Here is a 24856-nt window from a genome sequence, read left to right on the forward strand (position 1 = left end):
AAACAAGTAGGGCCAAATTTAAATTACAATGCAATTTTCTTAAGGGTACTTCTTTTTTGTTCCTTATTGAATCTAACTCCAGTTCCTAAAACCAGACATAGCTTACTATTACCAATTCCTTATGAAATCATCTAAGAAGAAAAAAATTACACAGCTGAGTCCTTCCAACCAAATGGCAAACACTGCTCCCATGGAAGAGAATTCCTAAAACAATAGAGAAAGTCCTGCTTTCTCCTTTGAAACCCTCAGAAAATGAAAAAGGAAATTAGCATTAAGAAAGCATGTCACATTCAAAGGAGCAAAGGAAAGACATGTGGGTGAACAATTTGAAACAGGAAAAGGCTCTAAAATTTGGATTCTCCTAACACTTATCTGCTTCTAGGGAGAACGGACTTTTTTCTATCCTTACACTTTGCTGACCCAACAGGTTACACTGATCCAACCTCTATCTTTACACAGGGAAAATGTAGGTCCGGGGAGGTGAACTGACTTGCCCAAGGTCATATGGCTAGTTAACAGCAGAGTGGAGATGATGCTCCAGGTCTCCTGACTCCTGTCACGCCAAAAACTACACAACAGACTTGCTGGGAGGGAGGTCACTTAAGAATACCAGCAAAGGCCTGGGGTGGAAGATGGCGGCATGAGCAGAGCAGGGGAAATCTCCTCCCAAAACCACATATATCTATGAAAATATAACAAAGACAACCCTTCCTAGAATAAAGACCAGAGGACACAGGACAATATCCAGACCACATCCGCACCTGAGAGAACCCAGCGTCTCGCGAAGGGGGTAAGATACAAGCCCCGGCCCCGCGGGAGCCGAGCGCCCCTCCCCCCAGCTCCCGGCGGGAGAAGAATAAGCAGAGCGGGAGGGAGACGGAGCACAGGGCTGCCGAGCACCCAGCCCCAGCCATCCGGGCCAGAGTGCAGGGCGCTCGATACTAGGAAAACAGGGCAGCAAGAACAGTGAGCAGGCACTGGAGGCTGGGTGCCGGAGGACATAAGAAAAGCGCGCGACCATTTTTTTTTTTTTCTGTTTTATTTTGGCGAGCGCTTTTTGGAAGTCTTAAAGGGATAGGGACCCCAGTACTAGGGAAACAGGGCAGCAAGACCGGTGAGCAGATGCCTGAGGCTGGCGCAGGAGAATAAAGAAGAACAAGCGGACACTTTTTTTTTTTTTTAATTAAAAAAAATTTTTTTTTTTTCCTTGTGGTCGTTGTTTTGTTTTGGCGGGTGCTTTTTGGAAGTCTTAAAGGGGCAGGGCGGGACACTTAATCCAGAGGTAGGGAATCCAGGGATCTCTGGGCACTCTAAGCCCCTGGGCTGCAGGGAGCACGGAGGCCCCTTACGGAGATAAATAGCCTCCCTGCCGCTCTCCCTCCAACACGACTCCACCACTTTGGAGTAGCTGCCCGAGCCAGGCCACGCCCACAGCAACAGCGGAGATAAACTCCATAGCAGCCGGGCAGGAAGCAGAAACCCTGTCTGCCCGCAGCTACCCAGCACAAGCCACTAGAGGCCGCTGTTCTCCCAGGAGAGGAGGGCCACAAATCAACAAGAAGGGAAGTTCTTCCAGCCGTCACTCGTCCCAGCTCTGCAAACTATTCCTATCACCAAAAAGGCAAAGTTACAGGCAGACAAAGTTCACAGAGACAGCACCAGAGAAGGAGACAGACCTAACCAGTCTTCCTGATAAAGAATTCAAAATAAGAATCATAAACATGCTGACAGAGATGCTGAGAAATACGTAAGAGAAATGGGATGAAGTCTGGAGGGAGATCACAGATGCCAGAAAGGAGATCGCAGAAATGAAACAAATTCTGGAAGGGTTTATAAGCAGAATGGATAGGATGCAAGAGGCCATTGATGGAATTGAAACCAGAGAACAGGAACACATAGAAGCTGACATAGAGAGAGATAAAAGGATCTCCAGGAATGAAACAATGTTAAGAGAACTGTGTGACCAATCCAAAAGGAACAATATCCATATTATAGGGATTCCAGAAGAAGAAGAAGAGAGAGGAAAAGGGATGGAAAGTATCTTAGAAGAAATAATTGCTGAAAACTTCCGCAAACTGGGGGAGGAAATAATTGAACAGACCATGGAAATACACAGAACCCGCAACAAAAAGGATCGAAGGAGGACAACACCAAGACACATAATAATTAAAATGGCAAAGATAAAGGACAAAGAAAGAATTTTAAAGGCAGCTAGAGAGAAAAAGGTCACCTATAAAGGAAAACCCATCACGCTAACATCAGACTTCTCGACAGAAACCCTACAGGCCAGAAGAGAATGGCATGATATATTTAATACAATGAAACAGAAAGGCCTTGAACCAAGGATACTGTATCCAGCACGACTATCATTCAAATATGATGGTGGGATTAAACAATTCCCAGACAAACAAAAGCTGAGGGAATTTGCTTCCCACAAACCACCTCTACAGAACATCTTACAGGGACTGCTCTAGATGGGAGCACTCCTAGAAAGAGCACAGCACAAAACACCCAACATATGAAGAATCGAGGAGGAGGAACAAGAAGGGAGAGAAGAAAAGAATCTCCAGACAGTGTATATAACAGCTCAATAAGCGAGCTAAGTTAGGCAGTAAGATCCTAAAGAGGCTAACCTTGAACCTTTGGTAACCACGAATTTAAAGCCTGCAATGGCAATAAGTACATATCTTTCAATAGTCACCCTAAATGTTAATGGACTGAATGCACCAATCAAAAGACACAGAGTAATAGAATGGATAAAAAAGCAAGACCCATCTATATGCTGCTTACAAGAAACTCACCTCAAACCCAAAGACATGTACAGACTAAAAGTCAAGGGATGGAAAAATATATTTCAGGCAAACAACAGCGAGAAGAAAGCAGGAGTTGCAGTACTAATATCAGACAAAATAGACTTCAAAACAAAGAAAGGAACAAGAGATAAAGAAGGACACTACATAATGATAAAGGGCTCAGTCCAACAAGAGGATATAACCATCCTAAATATATATGCACCCAACACAGGAGCACCAGCATATGTGAAACAAACACTAACAGAACTAAAGGGGGAAATAGACTGCAATGCATTCATTCTAGGAGACTTCAACACACCACTCACCCCAAAGGATAGATCCACTGGGCAGGAAATAAGTAAGGACACGGAAGCACTGAACAACACAGTAGAGCAGATGGACCTAATAGACATCTATAGAACTCTACATCCAAAAACAACAGGATATACATTCTTCTCAAGTGCACATGGAACATTCTCCAGAATAGACCACATACTAGGCCACAAAAAGAGCCTCAGAAAATTTCAAAAGATTGAAATCCTACCAACCAACTTTTCAGACCACAAAGGCATAAAACTAGAAGTAAACTGTACAAAGAAAGCAAAGAGGCTCACAAACACATGGAGGCTTAACAACACGCTCCTAAATAATCAATGGATCAATGACAAAATCAAAATGGAGATCCAGCAATATATGGAAACAAATGACAACAACAACAACACTAAGCCCCAACTTCTGTGGGACACAGCAAAAGCAGTCTTAAGAGGAAAGTATATAGTAATCCAAAGCATATTTAAAAAAGGAAGAACAATCCCAAATGTCTAATGTCACAATTATCAAAATTGGAAAAAGAAGAACAAATGAGGCCTAAAGTCAGCAGAAGGAGGGACATAATAAAGATTAGAGAAGAAATAAATAAAATTTCGAAGAATAAAACAATAGCAAAAATAAATGAAACCAAGAGCTGGTTCTTCGAGAAACTAACAAAATAAATAAGCTTCTAGCCAGACTTATTAAGAAGAAAAGAGAGTCAACACAAATCAACAGTATCAGAAACAAGAAAGGAAAAATCATGACAGATCCCACAGAAATACAAAGAATTATTAGAGAATACTATGAAAACCTATATGTTAACAAGCTGGGAAACCTAGGAGAAATGGACAACTTCCTAGAAAAATACAACCTTCCACAATTGACCCAGAAAGAAACAGAAAATCTAAACAGACCAATTACCAGCAACGAAATAGAAGCAGTAATCAAAAAACTACCCAAGAACAAAACCCCCGGGCCAGATGGATTTACCTCGAAATTTTATCAGACATACAGGGAAGACATAATACCCATTCTCCTTAGAGTTTTCCAAAAAATAGAGGAGGAGGGGATACTCCCAAACTCATTCTATGAAGCTAACATCACCCTAATACCAAAACCAGGCAAAGGCCCCACCAAAAAAGAAAACTACAGACCAATATCCCTGATGGTAGATGCAAAAATACTCAACAAAATATTAGCAAACCAAATTCAAAAATACATCAAAAGGATCATACACCATGACCAAGTGGGATTCATCCCAGGGATGCAAGGATGGTACAACATTCGAAAGTCCATCAACATCATCCACCACATCAACAAAAAGAAAGACAAAAACCACATGATCATCTCCATAGATGCTGAAAAAGCATTTGACAAAGTTCAACATCCATTCATGTTAAAAACTCTCAGCAAAATGGGAATAGAGGGCAAGTACCTAAACATAATAAAGGCCATCTATGATAAACCCACAGCCAACATTATATAGAATTTGAAAGTATTTCCTCTGAGATCGGGAACTAGACAGGGATGCCCACTCTCTCCACTGTTATTTAACATAGTACTGGAGGTCCTAGCCACGGCAATCAGACAAAACAAAGAAATACAAGGAATCCAGATTGGTAAAGAAGAAGTTAAACTGTCACTATTTGCAGATGACATGATATTGTACATAAAAAACCCTAAAGACTCCACCCCAAAACTACTAGAACTGATATCAGAATACAGCAAAGTTGCAGGATACAAAATCAACACACAGAAATCTGTGGCTTTCCTATACACTAACAATGAACCAACAGAAAGAGAAATCAGGAAAACAACTCCATTCACAATTGCATCAAAAAAAATAAAATACCTAGGAATAAACCTAACCAAGGAAGTGAAAGACTTATACTCTGAAAACTACAAGTCACTCTTAAGAGAAATTAAAGGGGACACTAACAGATGGAAACTCATCCCATGCTCGTGGCTAGGAAGAATTAATATCATCAAAATGGCCATCCTGCCCAAAGCAATATACAGATTTGATGCAATCCCTATGAAACTACCAGCAACATTCTTCAATGAACTGGAACAAATAATTCAAAAATTCATATGGAAACACCAAAGACCCCGAATAGCCAAAGCAATCCTGAGAAAGAAGAATAAAGTAGGGGGGACCTCACTCCCCAACTTCAAGCTCTACTATAAAGCCATAGTAATCAAGACAATTTGGTACTGGCACAAGAACAGAGCCACAGACCAATGGAACAGACTAGACAATCCAGACATTAACCCAGACATATATGGTCAATTAATATGTGATAAAGGAGCCATGGACATACAATGGCGAAATGACAGTCTCTTCAACAGATGGTGCTGGCAAAACTGGACAGCTACATGTAGGAGAATGAAACTGGACCATTGTCTAACCCCATATACAAAAGTAAACTCAAAATGGATCAAAGACCTGAATGTAAGTCATGAAACCATTAAACTCTTGGAAGAAAACATAGGCAAAAACCTCCTAGACATAAACATGAGTGACCTCTTCTTGAACATATCTCCCCGGGCAAGGAAAACAACAGCAAAAACGAATAAGTGGGACTATATTAAGCTGAAAAGCTTCTGTACAGCAAAAGACACCATCAATAGAACAAAAAGGAACCCTACAGTATGGGAGAATATATTTGAAAATGACACATCCGATAAAGGCTTGATGTCCAGAATATATAAAGAGCTCACACGCCTCAACAAACAAAAAACAAATAACCCAATTAAAAAATGGGCAGAGGAACTGAACAGACAGTTCTCCAAAAAAGAAATACAGATGGCCAACAGACACAAGAAAAGATGCTCCACATCGCTAATTATCAGAGAAATGCAAATTAAAACTACAATGAGGTATCACCTCACACCAGTAAGGATGGCTGCCATCCAAAAGACAAACAACAACAAATGTTGGCGAGGCTGTGGAGAAAGGGGAACCCTCCTACACTGCTGGTGGGAATGTAAGTTAGTTCAACCATTGTGGAAAGCAGTATGGAGGTACATCAAAATGCTCAAAACAGACCTACCATTTGACCCAGGAATTGCACTCCCAGGAATTTACCCTAAGAATACAGCAATCAAGTATGAGAAAGATCAGTGCACCCCTATGTTTATCACAGCACTATTTACAATAGCCAAGAATTGGAAGCAACCTAAATGTCCATCGATAGATGAATGGATAAAGAAGATGTGGTACATATACACAATGGAATACTACTCAGCCATAAGAAAAGGGCAAATCCAACCATTTGCAGCAACATGGATGGAGCTGGAGGGTATTATGCTCAGTGAAACAAGCCAAGCAGAGAAAGAGAAATACCAAATGATTTCACTTATCTGTGGAATATAAGAACAAAGGAAAAACTGAAGGAACAAAACAGCAGCAGAATCACAGAACTCAAGAATGGACTAACAGGTACCAAAGGGAAAGGGACTGGGGAGGATGGGTGGGTAGGGAGGGATAAAGGGGAGGGAGAAGTAGGGGGGTATTAAGATTAGCATGCATGGGGGGGTAGGAGAAAAGGGAGGGCTGTACAACACAGAGAAGGCAAGTAGTGATTCTACAACATTTTGCTATGCTGATGGACAGTGACTGTAAAGGGGTTTATAGGGGAGACCTGGTATAGGGGAGAGCCTAGTAAACATAATATTCGTCATGTAAGTGTAGATTAGTGATACCAAAAACAAAGCAAAAAAAAAAAAAAAAAGGGCAGTTCCTGTGTGGTAACCTCCAACGAGTTCTACACAAGGGTATAAAGGGCATATAAAAGTGTAGGCAAAGGGTCTGTTTGTGTTTATACAGAGGATCAAAGCCTAATTGGGCTACCCCAAAAATGAACTAAGATACGATATGAAAAAGAACTTCCAACATCTGTACTCTCTGGAAGACTCATGCCAGAAGATGATCATCAAAAAACCCCAACAAAGATCCACGCACTGCTACAGCTGTAGATGCACTCATCCCACCAGTTCCTGGACTTGCCATGGGAATGAGTAAGGAGATATCTAAGCTGGCCTGTGCATACAGTAAAACAACAAATTTGACTGGATCTATACTGTTGGAACTCAACCAAGAATTTGGAGAAGTGCAAATTGTAGCGCTCCAAAGTCTTACAACTACAGACTATTTACTGTTAAAAGAACATATGGCATGTGAACAGTCCCCAGGAATGGGTTGTTTTAATTTGTCTGATTTCTCTCAGACTGTTGAAGTTCAGTTGGACAATATCCACCATATCATAGATAAGTTTTCACAAATGCCTAAGGTGCCTAACTGGTTTTCTTGGTTTCACTGGAGATGGCTGGTAATTACAGGTATGCTTTGGTTAGGTAACTATACTCCTATTATGTTAATGTGTGTGTGCAATTTAAGTAGTAGCTTAAAACCTATATATGCTGAAGTTACTCTACAAGAAGATATGTCAAAGAAATAATCAATCTTCCCATGTTTTCTCCCGCCTGCTACTTCTATAGCTTTTCTTCTTCCTTCCTAATTACAACCCTTAAATAGAATTCGTGCCTCATATCAAATTTACCGAGTATCATAATTCTTCCAAGTGGTAAAGATACCTCAAGACAAATGCTGGGCATAGAAGCTACAGGGCATAATATGCAAAGAAATAAAAAGCTAACCATTTCAAACAATAAGGCTTCTCTCTCACTTACCAACTTTACATTTCCCTGCATGGCCCCGGAAGATGACTGGTTAGCCAGAGACGGGTAAGATTCCTCAAGGGAGGAACAACCTAAGACAGGCACAGTCGCAGGGGGGCCATCAGGTGAGAAATTGGGGATCAACAGAGGTGAGGCTTAGAACCTCACCCCCCCTGTTCTGAGAGAAATCTTCTGCATACGTGGATGTTTTATTGCCCTTGTCTAGCTTGGATTAACACATAGTCTACAGGCACACACCTGATCATCTGCATTTGCTCTCTTACAACACTAAACTATGTTTTCTACCTTTATCTTGTATCTACCTACCACTTCAGCATTTTATTAAAAATAATAATAATAAAGAGAGAAATGTGGTATCCACATGTAAATCAAGTATAAAAATCAAATGAGTATTCATATTTGAACTGACTGTTTATAGTTCATAATGCGTGAGCAAAACCGAAGGTTTCTGTGATGGCTGCCCTTGTACTGTTCACCATGTAAGAACTTATTCACTATGTAAGAATTTGTTCTCCATGTAAGAACTTGTTCGTTATGCATCAGAAGATTGGAGACTGACAAAAATTAGGCTTGGGGTGGATTAATGATTGTGCATTGAGCATTGACTCCCCTATAGAGAATTTTATTGTTGTTAACAACCATTTGATCAATAAATACGAGAGATGCCCTCACAAAAAAAAAAAAAAAAATGTATACACTTCCAATGGTAAAATAATAAGTAACCGGGATGTAATGAATATAGTCAAGATATTGTAACAGCTTGGTATGGTGATAGCTGGTACCTAGAATTGTCATGAATATAAATGTTGAATCACTATGTTGTACACCTGAAACTAATGTAATGTAATACTGTGTGTCAACTACCCTTCAATAAAAAAATAATTATCTACAAAAAAAAAAAGAATACCAGCAAAGCCACCAGTTCCGGGGAGAGTCCCCTCTGCCAGGAGGGGCCGAAGCTCACTCCTGCACCCCACGTGACCCTGCAGGCTTTTCTAGCCTAGGAGGGCACCCATCCCAGCAGCTCTGACACAGAGGCAAACAGCCCATTTGACAGCCTGAGGGAGGGCAGCAATCAAGAGTGTTTCAGCAGTTTATTCCAGATATTCTGCTTTCTGGCCAAAGGAAGTCTGTAACTGGACTTTCAACAATTTTATTCGAAAAAACAACAGTCAGTACACCAAAACTGTACCAAGAGATACTTAGAATAAACTTGATGGGACACTGCCAGTGTGTTTAGTTCCTAGTATTTGAAAACCACCCTACTATGTTCTGTGAGAGAACAGAGACGAAGGAACAGGGTAGGGACTTCCTGTGGGGATAAGCAAAAAAACAAGAAAACCTCAATAATAATATAATTTTTAAATTAAGGATTAAGAACATTTTGCAAAGAAAATCTCCCATAAAGAAGCACTCTGTTAATTTTACTTCAAAAATAACAGCATCCGTGATTTTCTTTTTATATCTACTACTATTGCTATTTTTTTAAATGCGAAAAAGTACTTTTATCTGTTTTGAATTAATTATTAGTTTCCTAGTCTTTAAAAACTGGGAATAATTCTACCTTCTCCTTGTTCTTGAATTAAATGAAACACAGTGGAGTGGGTGAGAAGAGAAGGGACCCAAAATGACTGCAATTGAAATCAATCCAATGGAATTTGTTCAACAACCGTTCTGTAGAAAGGTCGCCATGTGCCAGGTACTGAGCTGGGTGGCATCTGTCCCTGGTCTTACGGTAGGGAGGAAAATAGATGAGGAAACAAACCACAATATAATGTAGAAAGTACTGTATTACAGATATGTATAAAGCACTGGGGTTCCAGATAGTAAAGCACTGAATGAGGGAATGAGGGGCTAAAGGTAGAGTCAAGGAAATTTACAGAGGGAGTAATAATGGTGTTGTGCTTTCAAGGAATAATGGCCAGATGGACAAGGGGTTGGTATGTCAGGCAGAAGAATGAGGATATACAATGACGTAGAGAGTGAAGGGCGTATGCACTGAGACAATAGCAAATATCAGGCCGGTGTAGCCTGGTCCTGGATTTCATGGAGAAGTGACTGGGTATCTAATCAGAAAAGTAGTTGGAGCCCCTTTCACATGCTGAAGGCTATTTTATGACCTGCTGAGAAGTTTAAATTTGTAGCTATCGGCAGTGGGAAATCATCAGAGTTGGGTGGTTTTTTTTTTAACCATTTTAACCATTTTAAACTGTGTAATTCAATTTTATTTAGTACATTGTGTTGTGCAGCCATTCCAACTATTTCCAAAAGAAAACTTTGGACTCATTAAGCAGTCACTCCCTATTCCTCCCTCCTTGTTTTCTGTTTCTATAGCTTGGCCTATTCTGGATATTTCTATAAATAGAACCATACAGTACATTGCCTTTTCTGTCTGGCTTCTTTCACTTAATGTGTGTTCATGGTTCATCTATATTATAGCATATGCCAGCACATCTTTTCTTTTGATGGCCAAATAATGTTCCATTATACAGACACACCACATTTTGTTTATCCAGTCATCAGTTGATGGACATATGGGTTGTATCTACCTTTTGCTAATACGAATAGTGATGCTATGAACATTCATGAAGATTTAGTTTGAGTATGTTTTCACTCTTCTGGATATATTCCTAGGAGTGGAACTGCTGGGACATTTGGTAATTCAATGTTTAACATATTGAGGAATCCATCAGACAGATCTTTAATCGAAGAAAAGGCATGAATAAGATTTTAGTTTGGAAAGATAAATGTACTGAATAGATATTTAAGAAACAAGATCATACAGAGCTCCTCAAAGATCCACCAAATAGCTATTCATTTGCTCCTTCCTACATTCCTTTCTTTCCTGCCTGCTCTCTCCTTTTTTTTCTTTTCAAACCTACAAATTGGAATACAATCTGGTGGTCCAAATATATGTCCACCCACATACCTTGTGACTCTAAACCATCTTCTGAGGCGTCTGTGCTAAAATTCTGCTGGCTCAGCCCATATGCAACGGTTCAGATTGTTTTCTTGCTTTGAAATTCCTGCTCTAAAGAAGTATCTTTAGATACTTTAATAAATATTAATGCTTCAATAAATAGGTCTCTCTTGGTTTCAAATGAGAGGTCCTAGAGGAGCATAACCGTCCCATCAGGAAACATGAGGTGCACTGGAGTGGTTGGTCTCGAACATTCCTGCCAAGATGACTGGGCTCCACGTGAACACCCTTTCCCTCCACCCACTCCTCCAAACACAGGATCATTCGCGGCCAAACAACCGCTTCCTCGGGTGGCCTCCCGGGTTTCTAATTTTGAAAGCAAACAGTTCTTCACAGAATTTCAAGGACATTCAAGCCCAACACAGACATGAATAAAGCATTGCTTGGTTTCTCAAATGTTGAATATTTGCCTCTATCAGCGCATCAGGACATAGGCAATAGCAGAGGGAATTGCTCATTCTCTTTCTCAAAGTTGTCATAGTGACAGATGCGCTTGGAAGTTGTAGTGATGGTCACTCAGTTACCAGTCAAGGGATGGGAATGAAATGTGTTGCTCCTGTTGTTATTTTCCTACAAGAAATTAAAACAAGTCATATTGTGGGGGAAATGGAGATGGGGACAGAGGCTGTGTATCTGGGAAGCACTGAAACACTGGCCTCCCCAAACCAGTATGCATTACATTTATAGCAACTGCACTATCAGATCTTGGAGTGCATTTACATCCCCTCAAGTGCACAATTTTGAACACTTTATGTTCCATTTTTTTAAAGGGCAATTTTAAATAAGCCTCCTTAGAAACAACCATGTAGTGTCTGGGTCACAAGAGATGAAAGAATCACAAACAGCACTTCAAAATGCAAAGCACAAGACTGTCATGAAGGGTGGCAGAATATGCCACCCCAAAATATGCCACTTTGGCCTAAGGATTATTGTGAGCTATCTGCTAAGAAGTGGATACAAAAAAAGCTCTCTGCCCTCCTCCTATTTGTCTAAAAGCAGGACATAAATATAAAAGTACCCCCCTCCTTCCCCTCTCTAAAAGGAAGGATAGAAGTTAATCACCAGAGACAACTCTAGACCCTAACAACCCAGAGACAATGCCACAAGGATCTATATAAAAATTATTGCTAGAACTAGTCCCTAGCCAGCATTAGTTTTCCACCTGTATTTGCCTTCCCATTATTTGCCAGCCCTGGAAATTCAAAGTTCTTTTCCTCTGCATGGTCACTTGTCTAAAAATTTATTGCTCTTTTGTTTAATGCTACATAGCTCAAGTTCTAACCTCCACTTTGAGCTACTTCTCTGAGTGTTCCCATGTATATGCGCAATGCACATGTTAAACTTCTGCTTTTCTCTTGGTAATCTGTCTTTTGTGAGTCTGGTTTATAGGGCCCTAGCCAGAGAACCTAGAAGTGTGGAGGGAAGAAGATGTTCTTTCCTCCGCTGTGCCCATGAGGGTGAGAAGTGGACAGAGAACACAGTAAAGCTGGAAGAGTTAGCAGGAAATCTGGGTTCTCCTCCCAGTTCTGTCCTACCTATAGAATGACCACAGGTGGACAGGACTGCCATTTGAACTTCTCTGCTGTGGCAGGCACTGTGGTTGTGTACACAACAGCCACTCTTCCTTACCTAACAGAGGCCAGATTTCGTTCAGGTACCAGGCAGCCAAGTGCATCTTGGAGAAACTAGGCCCTTCCCTAACACCAGGGGGGAAACTTGATTGATCTAAGGGAATGATGATCATTCCATTCCACTCGTCAGGGATTGGTTTAGGAATGGTCATGTGACATAATTCTGACCAATGAGACTTATGGGAAGTCAGCTGGGAAATTTCTGGGAAATTACATTTATTGTAAAAGAAGCTCACAAAAAAGGGGCATAGCCTTCCTTGCTTCCTAGCTTTTGAACTGTTGCTGGGTGAGGAAATGACTCACGGCACTGCTGTGACCAGAAGAGACAAGCCAGAAAGCAAAATCCCCCATGTTGGGACTCCTGCTGAAGTTCAAGAGCACTGAATCTTTAATCAGCCCTGGAACAGGCCTCCTCCATATTTCTTCCTATGGGTGATAATACATTTTCCTTGCAGGTTAAGTCATTTTGGGGGGGGCTTTTTATGATTTGGCACTAAAAGATTCCTAACTGATAAAACCACCTACATGAGTGCTTAATTGTTTATTAAGTATTTTATTAATTGCATTTTTAAAAATTAGACTCACAACTCAAATTATATTGTTTCATAGCTAATCAGAAATGCTGGTGTACCTGATCTTTTCAGAAATAAAAACAACTCCAGGAAACTACAGATGTGGGAAAATACTTGGCCAGGGGACAAAAAGGTCTGCCATTTTAACCTGCAAATAGAATTGGAAGAGTGCTAGAAGAAGAACTCTGATAATCTAGAAATAAAAACGTGTTCTAAAAAACACCCATGCCACAAATTTCCACAAGGAAAACTGGGACCCATTTGTAGGAAGCGCTCATTTTCCCCCATGGCATAATCAAAATATTAATCCAGAATCATCTGCCTGTGTAGTTTAGAGAATAGGGACCTGCTCTGCTGAAATGCTTCTCAGGGGCTCTCAGAAATGTTTATTTCAATAAGTCTGTCATATTGGGAGGGCATACAAAACTGTGACCTTCTGTGATTTTTCCTGTCACTTCTTAAAAAAATTTTTTTTTTCACATCAGGTGTGTTGAAAACAATTCAGAAGATTACAGGTAATGAGTTATTTATTACAGCTCCCAATTTTCCAGATCAGTGGTGGTACCTGGGGATGACTTGGGGGGAGTGAAGCACCCATGATCACAATATCCATCAGCTCCCCTTCCAACCCCTGCCTCTAAAAAATACAGAGTCTGGAAAAAGCCCTCCTGGCCAATGCCAGTCAGACTACTGTCTCTAAACCTTTTCTACACAAGATTGAAGGACCCCTCCCCACACTCCCCTCCAATAATTGACTCTGTTTTGTAAGTTAAAACTGATTTGAAATTATGCTGATAACAACATCCCCTCCTTCGCAGCCATTCTGATGATATGCTTTCAGAGAGAAAAGGAGGGAGTTCGAGCTGGTATGCTAGGAAGTGCATATAACTGACAGGCATTGGTAGCACACGTGAAAATCATCTATCAAGGGCATCATAGTAAAAAAAAACAGGTGAGGATCACTGCTCAAAGTTCCTTTCAACTCTGTGAATCTTTGATTCTACATGTGCTTCCCCATTTTCTTCCTACCAATTCGAGTTTCTTTCAGAAAGAAAAGGTAACCCTTGAGAAAAAAAAAGGAAAGAAATACAACATGACTTTGATGCTCCTTCAGGGGACATCTTCTGGCTGGATTTTATATTTTACTGCTGAATAGTAAACAGTTTCTATGTATCTTTTGTTTGGTGTGTTTCAAACATCTGCACCAAAAAGAGTATTTTTCAGAAACATTGATGCTAGCAGTCACTGTCGCTTTTCCTGCCACTCTCTAGCCCAGCTCCTCTCTATTTTTCTAGTCCTTGTTAGTTTTAGCTACTGCAACCAGTATTCCCATTAAGTGAACACCAAACAGTTTCCCTACAGTGTGTTAGGGGTGAAGGATTAAATCACCTGGAAGAAGTGATTCTTAAGTATCAGTGGCATAAGACAAATACTAAGCTCCAATCGGTCTGGAGTCAATTGTCTCCCATCATATTTTTGGTTTCTTCTTCTCTGATGATTTGGTTCATGATTTTTCAATCAGGTGATAAGTGATCAATTCTATTGTTTTTCAGGATAATGTCACTGAGTACCATTTAACAAGACCCATGTGCTTAACCTTCCATGACAGCTGTACACATTACTGTAAGCAGTTTTCAAAATTATGAGAACTTACAAAATGGCACTCAAACTAACCAACAGCCCACCCCTCACCTACTGAGACTACCTTCCTCACTACTCAGGGTGTGATGAGGGAAAGCACAAAAGCACAGGTCAAGGAGAACAGGGCACCTATGTTTTTCACTAAGCAGCCTCTTATTTTCAAAAGCATTTCCTTTTCAACACTTAGCAATATTTGTTGACTATTGAGTGAAACATATACTTATTACAAATATTATTACACAAATACAAATACCCCTACACTAAACAAAAGTTTCTTAATGTGGACAAAAGAGATCCAAGCCAAATTCAGCCTCCCACCCCTTACTCACCACTTTCCCTACCCTGACTGTTCCACCGGGGTTAGAGCCCCTAAGTCTGCCAGTCAGTGCTTATTGGCAGGGCAGATGGAAGCGTCAGCTTTGATTTGCGGTTGAGTGACCTGTTGTAAAGGGATGACTAATTAAGCCTTCTGGAATTATCTATACATTCCGAATTTCCCACTTACATATCTGGTATCTCCTTCTCCCCTGTTTACCTGTATAGTATCAAACAACTTAGAGAAACTGAAAGGGAACATATTTCATCCTTTAGCTCCTTAGAGGAGAAATTACTTGATTGATTTTTACCTATGAAAAAAATATTAGGAAGTCTGAACACTGGGGACCATCCAGCAAGTTACAGAAACTAATCCAGTATGCCTGTAGTAATTCAAGAGAGCAGAAACCAAAATACAGAGTGTATCATTCCCCATTTTTCACTTGCTAATGCATTCCCTGATGGGTGTCCCCCCAACATTATTGTTTGGTCTACAGAGTCAGCTTATCTGGCTGAATTACAACAAAGATGGACTGCAGCACAGAATTTCCCGTTGCTCTGCAGCAAACACAGGCTGCCAGCCTCAGAACAGTGATACCGATTCTCTCATGCTCCAAAAGTTCAATTACATCCTTTTAGTTAAAACTTGCAATAAAACAGATTAATCACTGCAATCACTTTTAACAACAGGGAAACTCTGTAAGAAAGTGAAAAAAATAAACTCATAAATTTTACCAGGTTTTGAAGAGAAAGTCCATTTTCTATTTAGAAAGGCCTTTATTTTGATAAAAATCTTGACAACTGGTTGTGCAAAGCTTTAGACAATATCAATGGTGTGGTGATTTTTTTTAAAGAACATATTTTAAAAACCTAAAACAAGTCTACGTGGTTAAAATGATCTTACCTGAGTCACCCCAAAATACTAAGCTCATGTTTTACTCCAAAGGGGACACATTCACTATTTGCGAACCCTCCAATTTGGTTGTTTCCAACTTTTCCCTTCAATTTCCCCACTTTTGCAAGGGGATGGGAAGTGAAGAGGAGAATCAAATATCATTATTTTTATTTTTTTAACCAAATAATACAAGACAATGGAACTCACATGTTCATACAATTGAGTATCAGAGAATAGTGGAATCTGCCTAAGAAATATGCTGGACTCAAGAAAGATGGGCTCAGGGGGTGAGGAGCCAGGCAATCCAAGGTCATGGTTTGCTTGGCAGAGGTCACAGATCAATAATCTGGGTCCACTGCACTTCAGGCACCCACAGAGAGAAAAGGAGAGTTCACTCTTGGTAACTGTTGGGAAAACCCTATGACCTGCCTAAATCCTCCAGTGATCCCACCCCACTTGGCACTGACCCTGGGAGTCTTGGTAACTTCCGCAATGGAATGGAATGCCCAGATGCTCTCCCAACAAAAGCTTATCTTCTATGGCAATCAAGAACCTTGCAATTATGAGAAGTCTGCCTGGCTTCTCAAGGGTTTGAGGGCCCTTTTTGAGCTTTGCAGAAGAAAAATCAGTAGCTGAGGGAAAAAAATCACAGTGACTCGGGTGTAATTGTATGTGCACTTTCCATGACATAGCAAGAACTCTTTTTCTCCTCAAAGCCATTGCTAAATGTTATCCACGAGACATGGAAGGTACAAATGTCATTGATTCAGGCAATTTTGATCACAAGCCACTTAAAATATCATCCACTTTTGTGTTCTAAATTACTTTTAAAAGAAAATTCCTATGTGCAGATGGAAAAGTTGGAAGTATTTTTTTGATAGCAGAGTGGCAAGTAAGAATTTAGCTTCTGTTCAAGATAAGCTTGAGGAGTGTTAACACTAGAATGTGTTGAAACACAGAATCACACTTGGGTACGGTCAGCCTCCAAACACTGTGGGACAAAACTACAAATCTAGTCATTAAGAGTTGTGTAGTATGAGCTGCCAGTTGTTTAATCAAAAAGAGCTCATTTAATACTGTGCCTAACCTCAAAGATGATACAGAAATAAAATGTGTCTTGTTCCCTCCCCATGCAAAGTGAATGTGTGTCCCTGGGAGACTCACCATGAATTTGAGCCATGATAGGAAAAATCACTCCTTCCCCTACCCAGATGAGAAACCTGCCTCTGCTAACGAGCAGTGAGAGGAACAGTCTTCCAAGTGGAGTGTGCACATGCCAGGGGTACACAGGCAATCCTTTGGAATGTGGGGTGAAAAGAGTTGAACTTCTGTTATATATGTTCATTGCCACATGCCTTCAAAATTTGCATTTGTCTCTTTTATAATGTATATGTTAGTACAGCCCATGCATGTCATTTAGAAATGAAAAAAATATGAATTATATAGAGTAGTGTTCCAAAACATTCGTGGAGACCACTTGCCTTGAGATATAAAGGAAGAAGGAAGTCTTAATGATATAACCAGGGCCCCCAAACCTGATGAATCCCTTTGCCAGCAGCATCTTCTCATCCAAGAGAAGGTCTGAGAATGATATGTGAGCTACAGGGTCAGGGAAAAGAAAGAATGCTAGCCTCTCAGCTTTCCTAGATATATCTGCTCTTGGGAGATAATTATTCCAACACAAATGATACTTTGGTCTACAAGTGAGCTAAAGAAAATCATCAATCTATTTCTGTGTCAGGTAGAACTTGGTGGGTCCTGTACAGACTATTAATTTCATGGAAAATAAGCAATGGGAAAAACAAATAAATCATTAGCAGAGTAAAGAGCAGCCCCAATGAATTCCTACCAATTTTTCTACTTTCATTTTCTTGCAGAGAACAAAATGACAAAGTATTTATGTCTCACTGTCTTTGATATCTCTGTTTATCTCGTTAGAGGAAAAATGCTTCTGAAACCACAAGGATGTTTTATTTCAAGTTTCAAGAATTCAGTCCCAAATGATCTATACAAGTTAACATTATGCACACAGAATTACTATCTTCACATTTCTGAAATTCTATCATTTTTAATTTCATAAAAACAAAACACTACAACATTAATTTTCCTTTTATTTATCGTAGGTAATATCTAATATTAGATTGGATTTATATAAACAAGGTACATATATTTGAAAAGTAATGTTAATTGTTTTTAATGAATATTTTTAACTCAGAATTTTTTTAATTGAAGTTAAGGCTAGTAAGATCAGCTGGAACTTTTTGTATAATTTCATTGACTAATTCCTATTCAAAATTAATTTCTCCAAAGTTCTACATGATGTATTCACAAGTCTCATCAATGTTTATTTATTAAAGTCAGTGTTTTCAGTAACTGAAAGAAGCATTATATAATGTTTCCAACTGAGTCTCCTTCCAGTTGTCCTCCTGTTTTACTGTTCATCCAGTAGTTTAAATGTAAGAACTGCACTTGGAACAGAATTCCCAGGCATCCCCCAAACGGCACAGCACTCCATGACTTTGGCACTGAATTTTCTGTCATTTACCTACCAGTGCTAGCAGCTTTCCCAAAGTGCTCTTCCCATAACCTACTAAGAGTAGTTACTGTTTAATCCACTAGAAAACAACTCCACTACTTGATATAAACTCTATGAGGGCAGGCATTCTCATCCATTTTATTCACTCCCGAATCTTCTACACCTAGAACAATACCTCATGCTCAATATATATTGGTTAAGTGAATAAATTAGATGAATGAATGAAGGACCTAGATTTAGGTCACCTCCTCGCATTTCCTGGGCTCCTTACATAATCCATGCCCTGCCCACCTGCTTTACTAGCTTTCTATGACTTTTACATATAAAGGCTTCTTTCAAATCTAACAGCCCCCTTGACATGGAGGGGCCTGAGGCTCAGCGCTTTAAGTTCATTCTCTCAAGTTCCTACCCCTAGGCTCCCTCAACTTTTTACCCTTTATTATTGTGTTGAGGATGACTTCTGCATACTTACTGAGGCAGCCCTTTGACCAGCAAAGCTTCCTTGGCATCAATAGTTACCTGCCAGAATGGCCTATATGGAAAAACAACTTAGAATCAACTGACCAATTCAAACACAAAAGAACCCATGTGAGTAGCCAAAATCTTCCTAATATTACCTTGCATAAAGTAGGCTTTCCATGGGCATTTATTGCATCAGATATAGTAAACTATGAAATATACTGTGCACCTAATATATCTAAAGCACCTGTACATTCCCATGTTATCCCAGCAGACAAGATAGTGAAGTGTGGGTTGAACAATACAGTGCTAGTAAGAGGACTTGCTGCTGGATAAACAACTGTATTCAAACTGAGTTGGTTAATGGTTGTTTGGTCAACCTGGTAGAGTATCAGGGTTAGAGTCTTGGTTCTTGATGGCTTATCAGTAACTTTACCTCCATCCTTATTGAAGGTCCCAGATGGAGGTCCAATGTAGACCTTCACCACAAGTCATTTCTAAATTCATCTCTCATTTAATGTTTCTATCTCCTCTATATCTCTCAGAAATACTCACTTGCCTGGCCTCCAGGAACATGAAGTGCAAACAATCCCAATTATGAGACTGTTTTCCTTACTATCAGTTCTACACATTCCTCTACAACTTTCACTCATCTCCAGGCTTTACCTTCTAAATCCGCATAAAGAAAGACGAGTTTTGAGTTTCCACATGGGTTTCCTCTCAAAAACTCACTAAATATTCCAGGCAGTTCTTGTGGCCCTTTCTAGCCCCTCCCCACTCTCTCATCTGAGTCTACTTTCTTCCATTTCTTCCAGTTAAAATTTCAAAATGTTAGGACACTTAAGCAAGATAATTCAGAGAAGAAAAAAAGAATGGAATCAGGGACCCTAGTTATTCAAATTTTTTAATTAGATGTGATGTCAATTGCTAGTTATATATAGCTCATTTAAGAAATTCACACCTCAGCCCCTAATGTCAGATGCCAAAACAAAGGTAATAATGTTTACCAATATGGGTACCAAAATCATATGTTTGAGAGAAGGAAAATGTTGGTGATATTTTCCTTTCTCAAATTATTCACAGAATCATAGAACTTTAAAGCTGTTTAGTTCACCCATTCATTTCACAGATGATAAAACTGAGATCCAGAAGAGTTACTTAATTAGCCCAAGCTAGGTTAGTAGCAATGTTGAAAGTACTTGAGGCATTTTTGGCCATCTCCCAAACAACAAATTGTGATCTGATAAATGATGTCTATTATTTTCTCCAAACTCCTCATGTCTTAATAAAGTCAGCTCATTAACTTCCCAGGAAGCTAAACTTACATTGTTGTATTACAGCAATGATGAATTTTATAACTAGAAAGTCCCCTGAAGACGAGACAGCTTGCCTAACACTACAGACAAGAAAACTGAAGGCCTCGGAGGCCTGGACACTTGTTGAAGGACACACAGCAATTCGGCAGCAGAGCCAGCAATGGAGCCCATGCCTTCTGATTATGACCTAGAGCTCTTCCGTGTTTTGCACAAAGGGCCAGTTAAACACCATCAATATTACAAATCTGAGATTGTTGTAATCTAAAACATCACATTCATGACTGGAAAAATAATCATTCTTTTAACCGGTTTATGAGTTCAGTTATATGGAAGTACTAGGCTGGACAACCATTTGTCAGAAAGATTGCAGAAGAGATTTTGAACAATGAATGAGAAGTTGGATTAGTTGACCTCTCAAGTCCCTTCCACTTCTAGGATATTTGATTCTGATGGCCCAGGAGCTGGACACCTCAGCTAGTGGCCCTTCAGACGTGGGGAATGTGCAGTTGTCTTGTAGAGTCCCTCTCTTGTGGGTGGCTTACATGCTGCCCTGCTGCTTCAGGCATTATTCTACATCCCACTTACATGCCATCAAATACACCAGGCATAGAAAGAGTGTGAGGCAATGCAGCTCCGTCATTTCCAAAGACACACTACACTGCTTAGCTTTCAAAATTGCCTTGCCTAAATGAGCATTCCATAACTGAGCCTCCAAATTCAGCTTTTACAGTTTGTTCATGTACTATGCGACCATCAGAATTAATTATGCAGCATCTTCATGGGAAGAAATCAGATTTCAATGTGAGTTAGAAGAGGAAAGGGAAAGGTGCACTTCCCATAGAAAGGTTACTGTATCTTATTCCTCCCAAAAGCGCCAGAGTCCTTCCCTGCGAGGGCAGATTTCAGATGACGGTCCCCAGCTGAGCTAGCCATGGGAAGGAGGAAGTTGACATGTTTGAGAAATGCAGACTATGCCAACTAACAAGACTCTGAAGGCCATGTTATTAACCCCCTCCTTTCTGTGTAATTTCCTTCCAAACTGTAATATAACACAAGCCTGTTCATTTGCTGTTCTGAAGAACTACTAAATGTTAAAATGTACTGATTTTCTCTGTTTTGCAATAATGAGTCCACGGGAAAGAAGGTTTGTTTGGTTTTGTTTTGTTTTCATCTCAGAGAAAAATAATTTCTATTAAGGGTGGAACTATGAAAATTAGAAAGAAGCTTCACCAATATGATTGTCTCATTGAGTATTTTTACATGAATGAGATTACAAAAAAAATCCAACTATCTGATTACGTGCAGGAGAGCCAGGTGTTGCATGGATTTCAGAAGAGCAAATTGATGCTCTACAACTCGGTGCCAAAAAAACCAAACAACAACATAAACAACCTTACAAGGCATCAACAACGGGAGGGCGCGATTATGTAGACTCCATGTGCAACTCGGAGGAGCTCTCCATTCAAGGGCTTGGAAGGTCTGTCTCCTGGCCCTGGTGTGCCTAGACGCTGAGGATGCTGTGCCCAGTGACCAGGAAGGCTGGAAAAAAGTAGGTGTCCTGTGTGCATTCGGTTGCCCCCACCAACGAATTCATGGTGTCTGAGGTCTCACCTACACCAGCCCTGCACTTTGAGGATAGGAACGGTGGTTTCTAGGGCCTCCTTAGCTTCCCGTTAGCCTGCCAGCCTGGGATGACCGCGCCAGTTCCGTCCGGTACCAACACCAGCACCGTACACAAGAAAGCCCCTTTGCCCCCCATCTGAGGCTCGCACCACTTTTCTCCCAATGGTATTTCTAAGGGCAAGCTGAACTTGAGGGAAGGGGCCCGGTTTGGGGAAAGTGGGGTCTTTTCGATTGTTAACCTCATGGGAGCAGCGTCCAGGCATGCCAAGTCAGGCAGGTGTACGCAGGCAGCGAGGGCGAGAGGAGAGGAAAAGGAGGCGAAGGAGGGGAAGAAGCAGATAAAAGCGGGGGGCTAACGCACAGGCGTGGGGAGTGGGGGGTGCGGGAGGGAAGGAAGCGCGGGATGAGAAGAGTTCTGGAAAGCCAGAGGCGCGCGAGAGAGGTGGGATGAGGGGGAGAAAGAGAGGAGGCGGCGGGGGGTAAGAAAGAACGTGCCGGGAGCGGGGCGCGGGGACGCGGCGGGGAGGCGGCCGCGGGGCCCGCAGCGCCCCCGGGAGCCGCGGGCTGCGCTCGACGCGCGGGCGCCCGGGATGCGGGGCGCGCCTGCCGCTCACCTTTCAGGATGAGGGTGTCGATGTCCCGGTCGATGCCCAGGAAGTAGCACTTCCTCCAGAGGCCCGAGTAGGTGGCGAAGAGCGGCCGGCCGCACTCGGCGTCCAGCCCGCCGAGCCCCAGCAGCGAGCGCCAGGACTCGGGGTCGGCGCGCCCGGGGCCGCCTGGCAGCAGCCGGCGCCCCAGGGGGGGCGCGTCCCGCAGCGGCAGGTGCGACAGCGGCATCAGGCGGTTCTTCTGGTCCGGCGGGTCGGCGCCGGCGCGGCTGCGCTCGCAGCTCTCCTTGTGGCGCCGGGGGTCGGTCTCGTACCAGTGGTCGGTGAAGATGGCCGTGACGAGCAGCCCCAGGGAGCAGAGGCTGAGGCCGAGGCTGAGCGCGGTGACGAGCGCCCGCGGCCCCATGGCTTCCCGCCCCGCCGCAGCCGCCGCTGGGCTCGCGCGCCGCCGCCAGACACAATGCGCTTGGCCTCGGCGCTGCTCCGCGCTCCCTCCCGCGCTCCCCCTCCTGCCCCCCACTCCCTCCCGCGGCCTCCCCGCCCCGGGCGCCGGGCCCGGCTCGCTCCCTTCCCCTGCCTCCCTCCCGGCGCCCCCGCCCCTCCCGGCCGCCCGGCCTTGCCCCCGACCCGCGCGCCGCCCGCACTTTCCTGCCCCTCGTCTTCCCCAGCCCCCTCGCCTCGCTCTCTGCCCCCCGGCCCGCTCGCTCCCCTCGCCACCTCCCGCCTCCCAGTCAACCCGCCCGTCCTCCTCTCGGCGGCCCCCTTCCCTTTTGAATCCCTCCTCGCCGCCCTCACTTCACTCTCCTATCCTCCTCCCCTTAATCCTGTCCCTACTTTCCCCTTACTTTACTTCAACTCTTCCTCTCTCTCTCCCTCATTTTGTGCCTCTGTTTCCCGGCTGAGTATCCCTTTTATCCGTGCCCTGGACTCGATGCTTTTCTCCATCTACCCGCGAGCACAGTCCCGTCCTCTGCCCTATCCACCAGCATCAGATTCAGTCTTGTCACTTGTCCATGTTGATTCCGATCAGTGTCCCGTTTTGTATCCAGAAGCAAATCCCATCTAGGTCGGGCTGCGTGGTAGTATTTAACTCTTGGGAATCTTGATGTGGAGCTGAAGACCGATGCTCCTGCAGCCTGAAGGATGCAGCCTCTTACATCCCTTGGCAGCTCTCTGTGTGGACGCTCTTCCCTCTCACTTGCCCATTGCAACCTCTAAGCGTTCTCTCTGCTCCAGCTCTTCCGAAAGAAAAGGCACCCGATTGTCACTACAGAACGATGACCCGAGATTTTCACCCACTTCCCTTCAGCCTGCACCGAGACAGACTTGTTTTTCTTTGACCACCTCTGTCTCTCCAGAGTGATGGCCCCCTGGAATTTCTAGAAGAGCATAGGATCAATAAACCCTTGCGATGGCACCTCAAGTGATTATTGCCTCTGAATAAAGAAAGTCCCAGTAATAAATCAAAGTAATGATTTTCTCCTGCAGAAGTTTCATGCATGGGCTGGAAGGGTCAACAACAAAGCAATGCTACACAACAAAGTCCACATCTCAGCTCCCTTCTGTTCTGCTAGAGCACCCAGCAGTTACAGATGTTAATTCTGAGAAAGGCAGGCAAATCCCATTTTTTCTAAAATGAGGACATGTTAGGACCTGGGGTACTGAAAGAGTTAATTGCCCTTGTGTAGTCTTACAACAGAGGTGCAATACCCTTGTGCCACTTAATGCCCTTGGGGCCATGTCCGAGACAGAAAACTACGCTGCATGAGCCCAGAGATACCAATTCTTGTGTTCTTATGCTATGAAATATTAATGATCAAGAGATTATGAGGCATCATTAGATGCTAAATGTCATTACTCCACAATTTAATGGGACTTATTAATTAGTGCCCCACATCATTTGGTGTTAATGTGATTTATATATTTCCTCTGGAATGATATCTGTAAAGGTGGAATAAGAATCTTGCTGGGATTTATTTTCATTGCTCTTTGTGCTCAGCATCTTCAGAGGGTGTATTTCAGATGAAGACTGTGCACCTCTTCTGAGCTGTTCTGTTCACAGATAGATCACTTAAGCAAATCTTTCAGTCATATTTGAACCCCATGCCCATTTCTGCTGACCTGACAAGGTGAATTAGTGCTTGGATTTTCTCACAGCTTCAGCAAGATCTATGGGGAGTGCTAGTCTAATTAAGGGAAACAAAGAATTATAATTTTAGTGTTCCTCTCGCCTGTAAGAGTTTCCTGTTAAGGAAATGCTAAGCTCATCAAAGGAGTCTTATCTGGATTTACACAAAAATTGTGAGACTCAGAAGCTTTCTTTTATTTATATTTAATAATATGTGTAAAATCCAAGATCTTAATGGATACACAGAGAAATACCTTTAACTGTGAGCTGCAGTTGACATCTGAAATTCACTGAAGTTGTCATGTGTCCTTTTTGTCTTTTTTTAAAAAGCCTTTTAAGAGAAAGTA

At 42.1% G+C, this 24856-nt stretch overlaps 1 protein-coding gene across 2 annotated transcripts in view; it reads right to left on the reverse strand.

Moving 5' to 3' along the window:
- Positions 1-22929, reverse strand: part of TMEM178A (transmembrane protein 178A) — a 61852-nt gene extending 38923 nt beyond the window's left edge. Inside the window, exon 1 of one of the 2 annotated variants that reach the window (XM_036925563.2) lies at positions 22388-22929. In XM_036925563.2, coding sequence (XP_036781458.1) covers positions 22388-22787 — 400 coding nt within the window. In that variant the 5' untranslated portion in view covers positions 22788-22929. The remainder of the gene's footprint in view (positions 1-22387) is intronic. The other variant, XM_036925564.2, reaches the window with a different exon arrangement.
- Between the last annotated feature and the right edge of the window lie 1927 nt (positions 22930-24856).

This window comes from Manis pentadactyla, chromosome 2 (genome assembly GCF_030020395.1).
Source record: "Manis pentadactyla isolate mManPen7 chromosome 2, mManPen7.hap1, whole genome shotgun sequence".
NCBI classification, from domain to species: Eukaryota; Metazoa; Chordata; class Mammalia; order Pholidota; family Manidae; genus Manis; species Manis pentadactyla.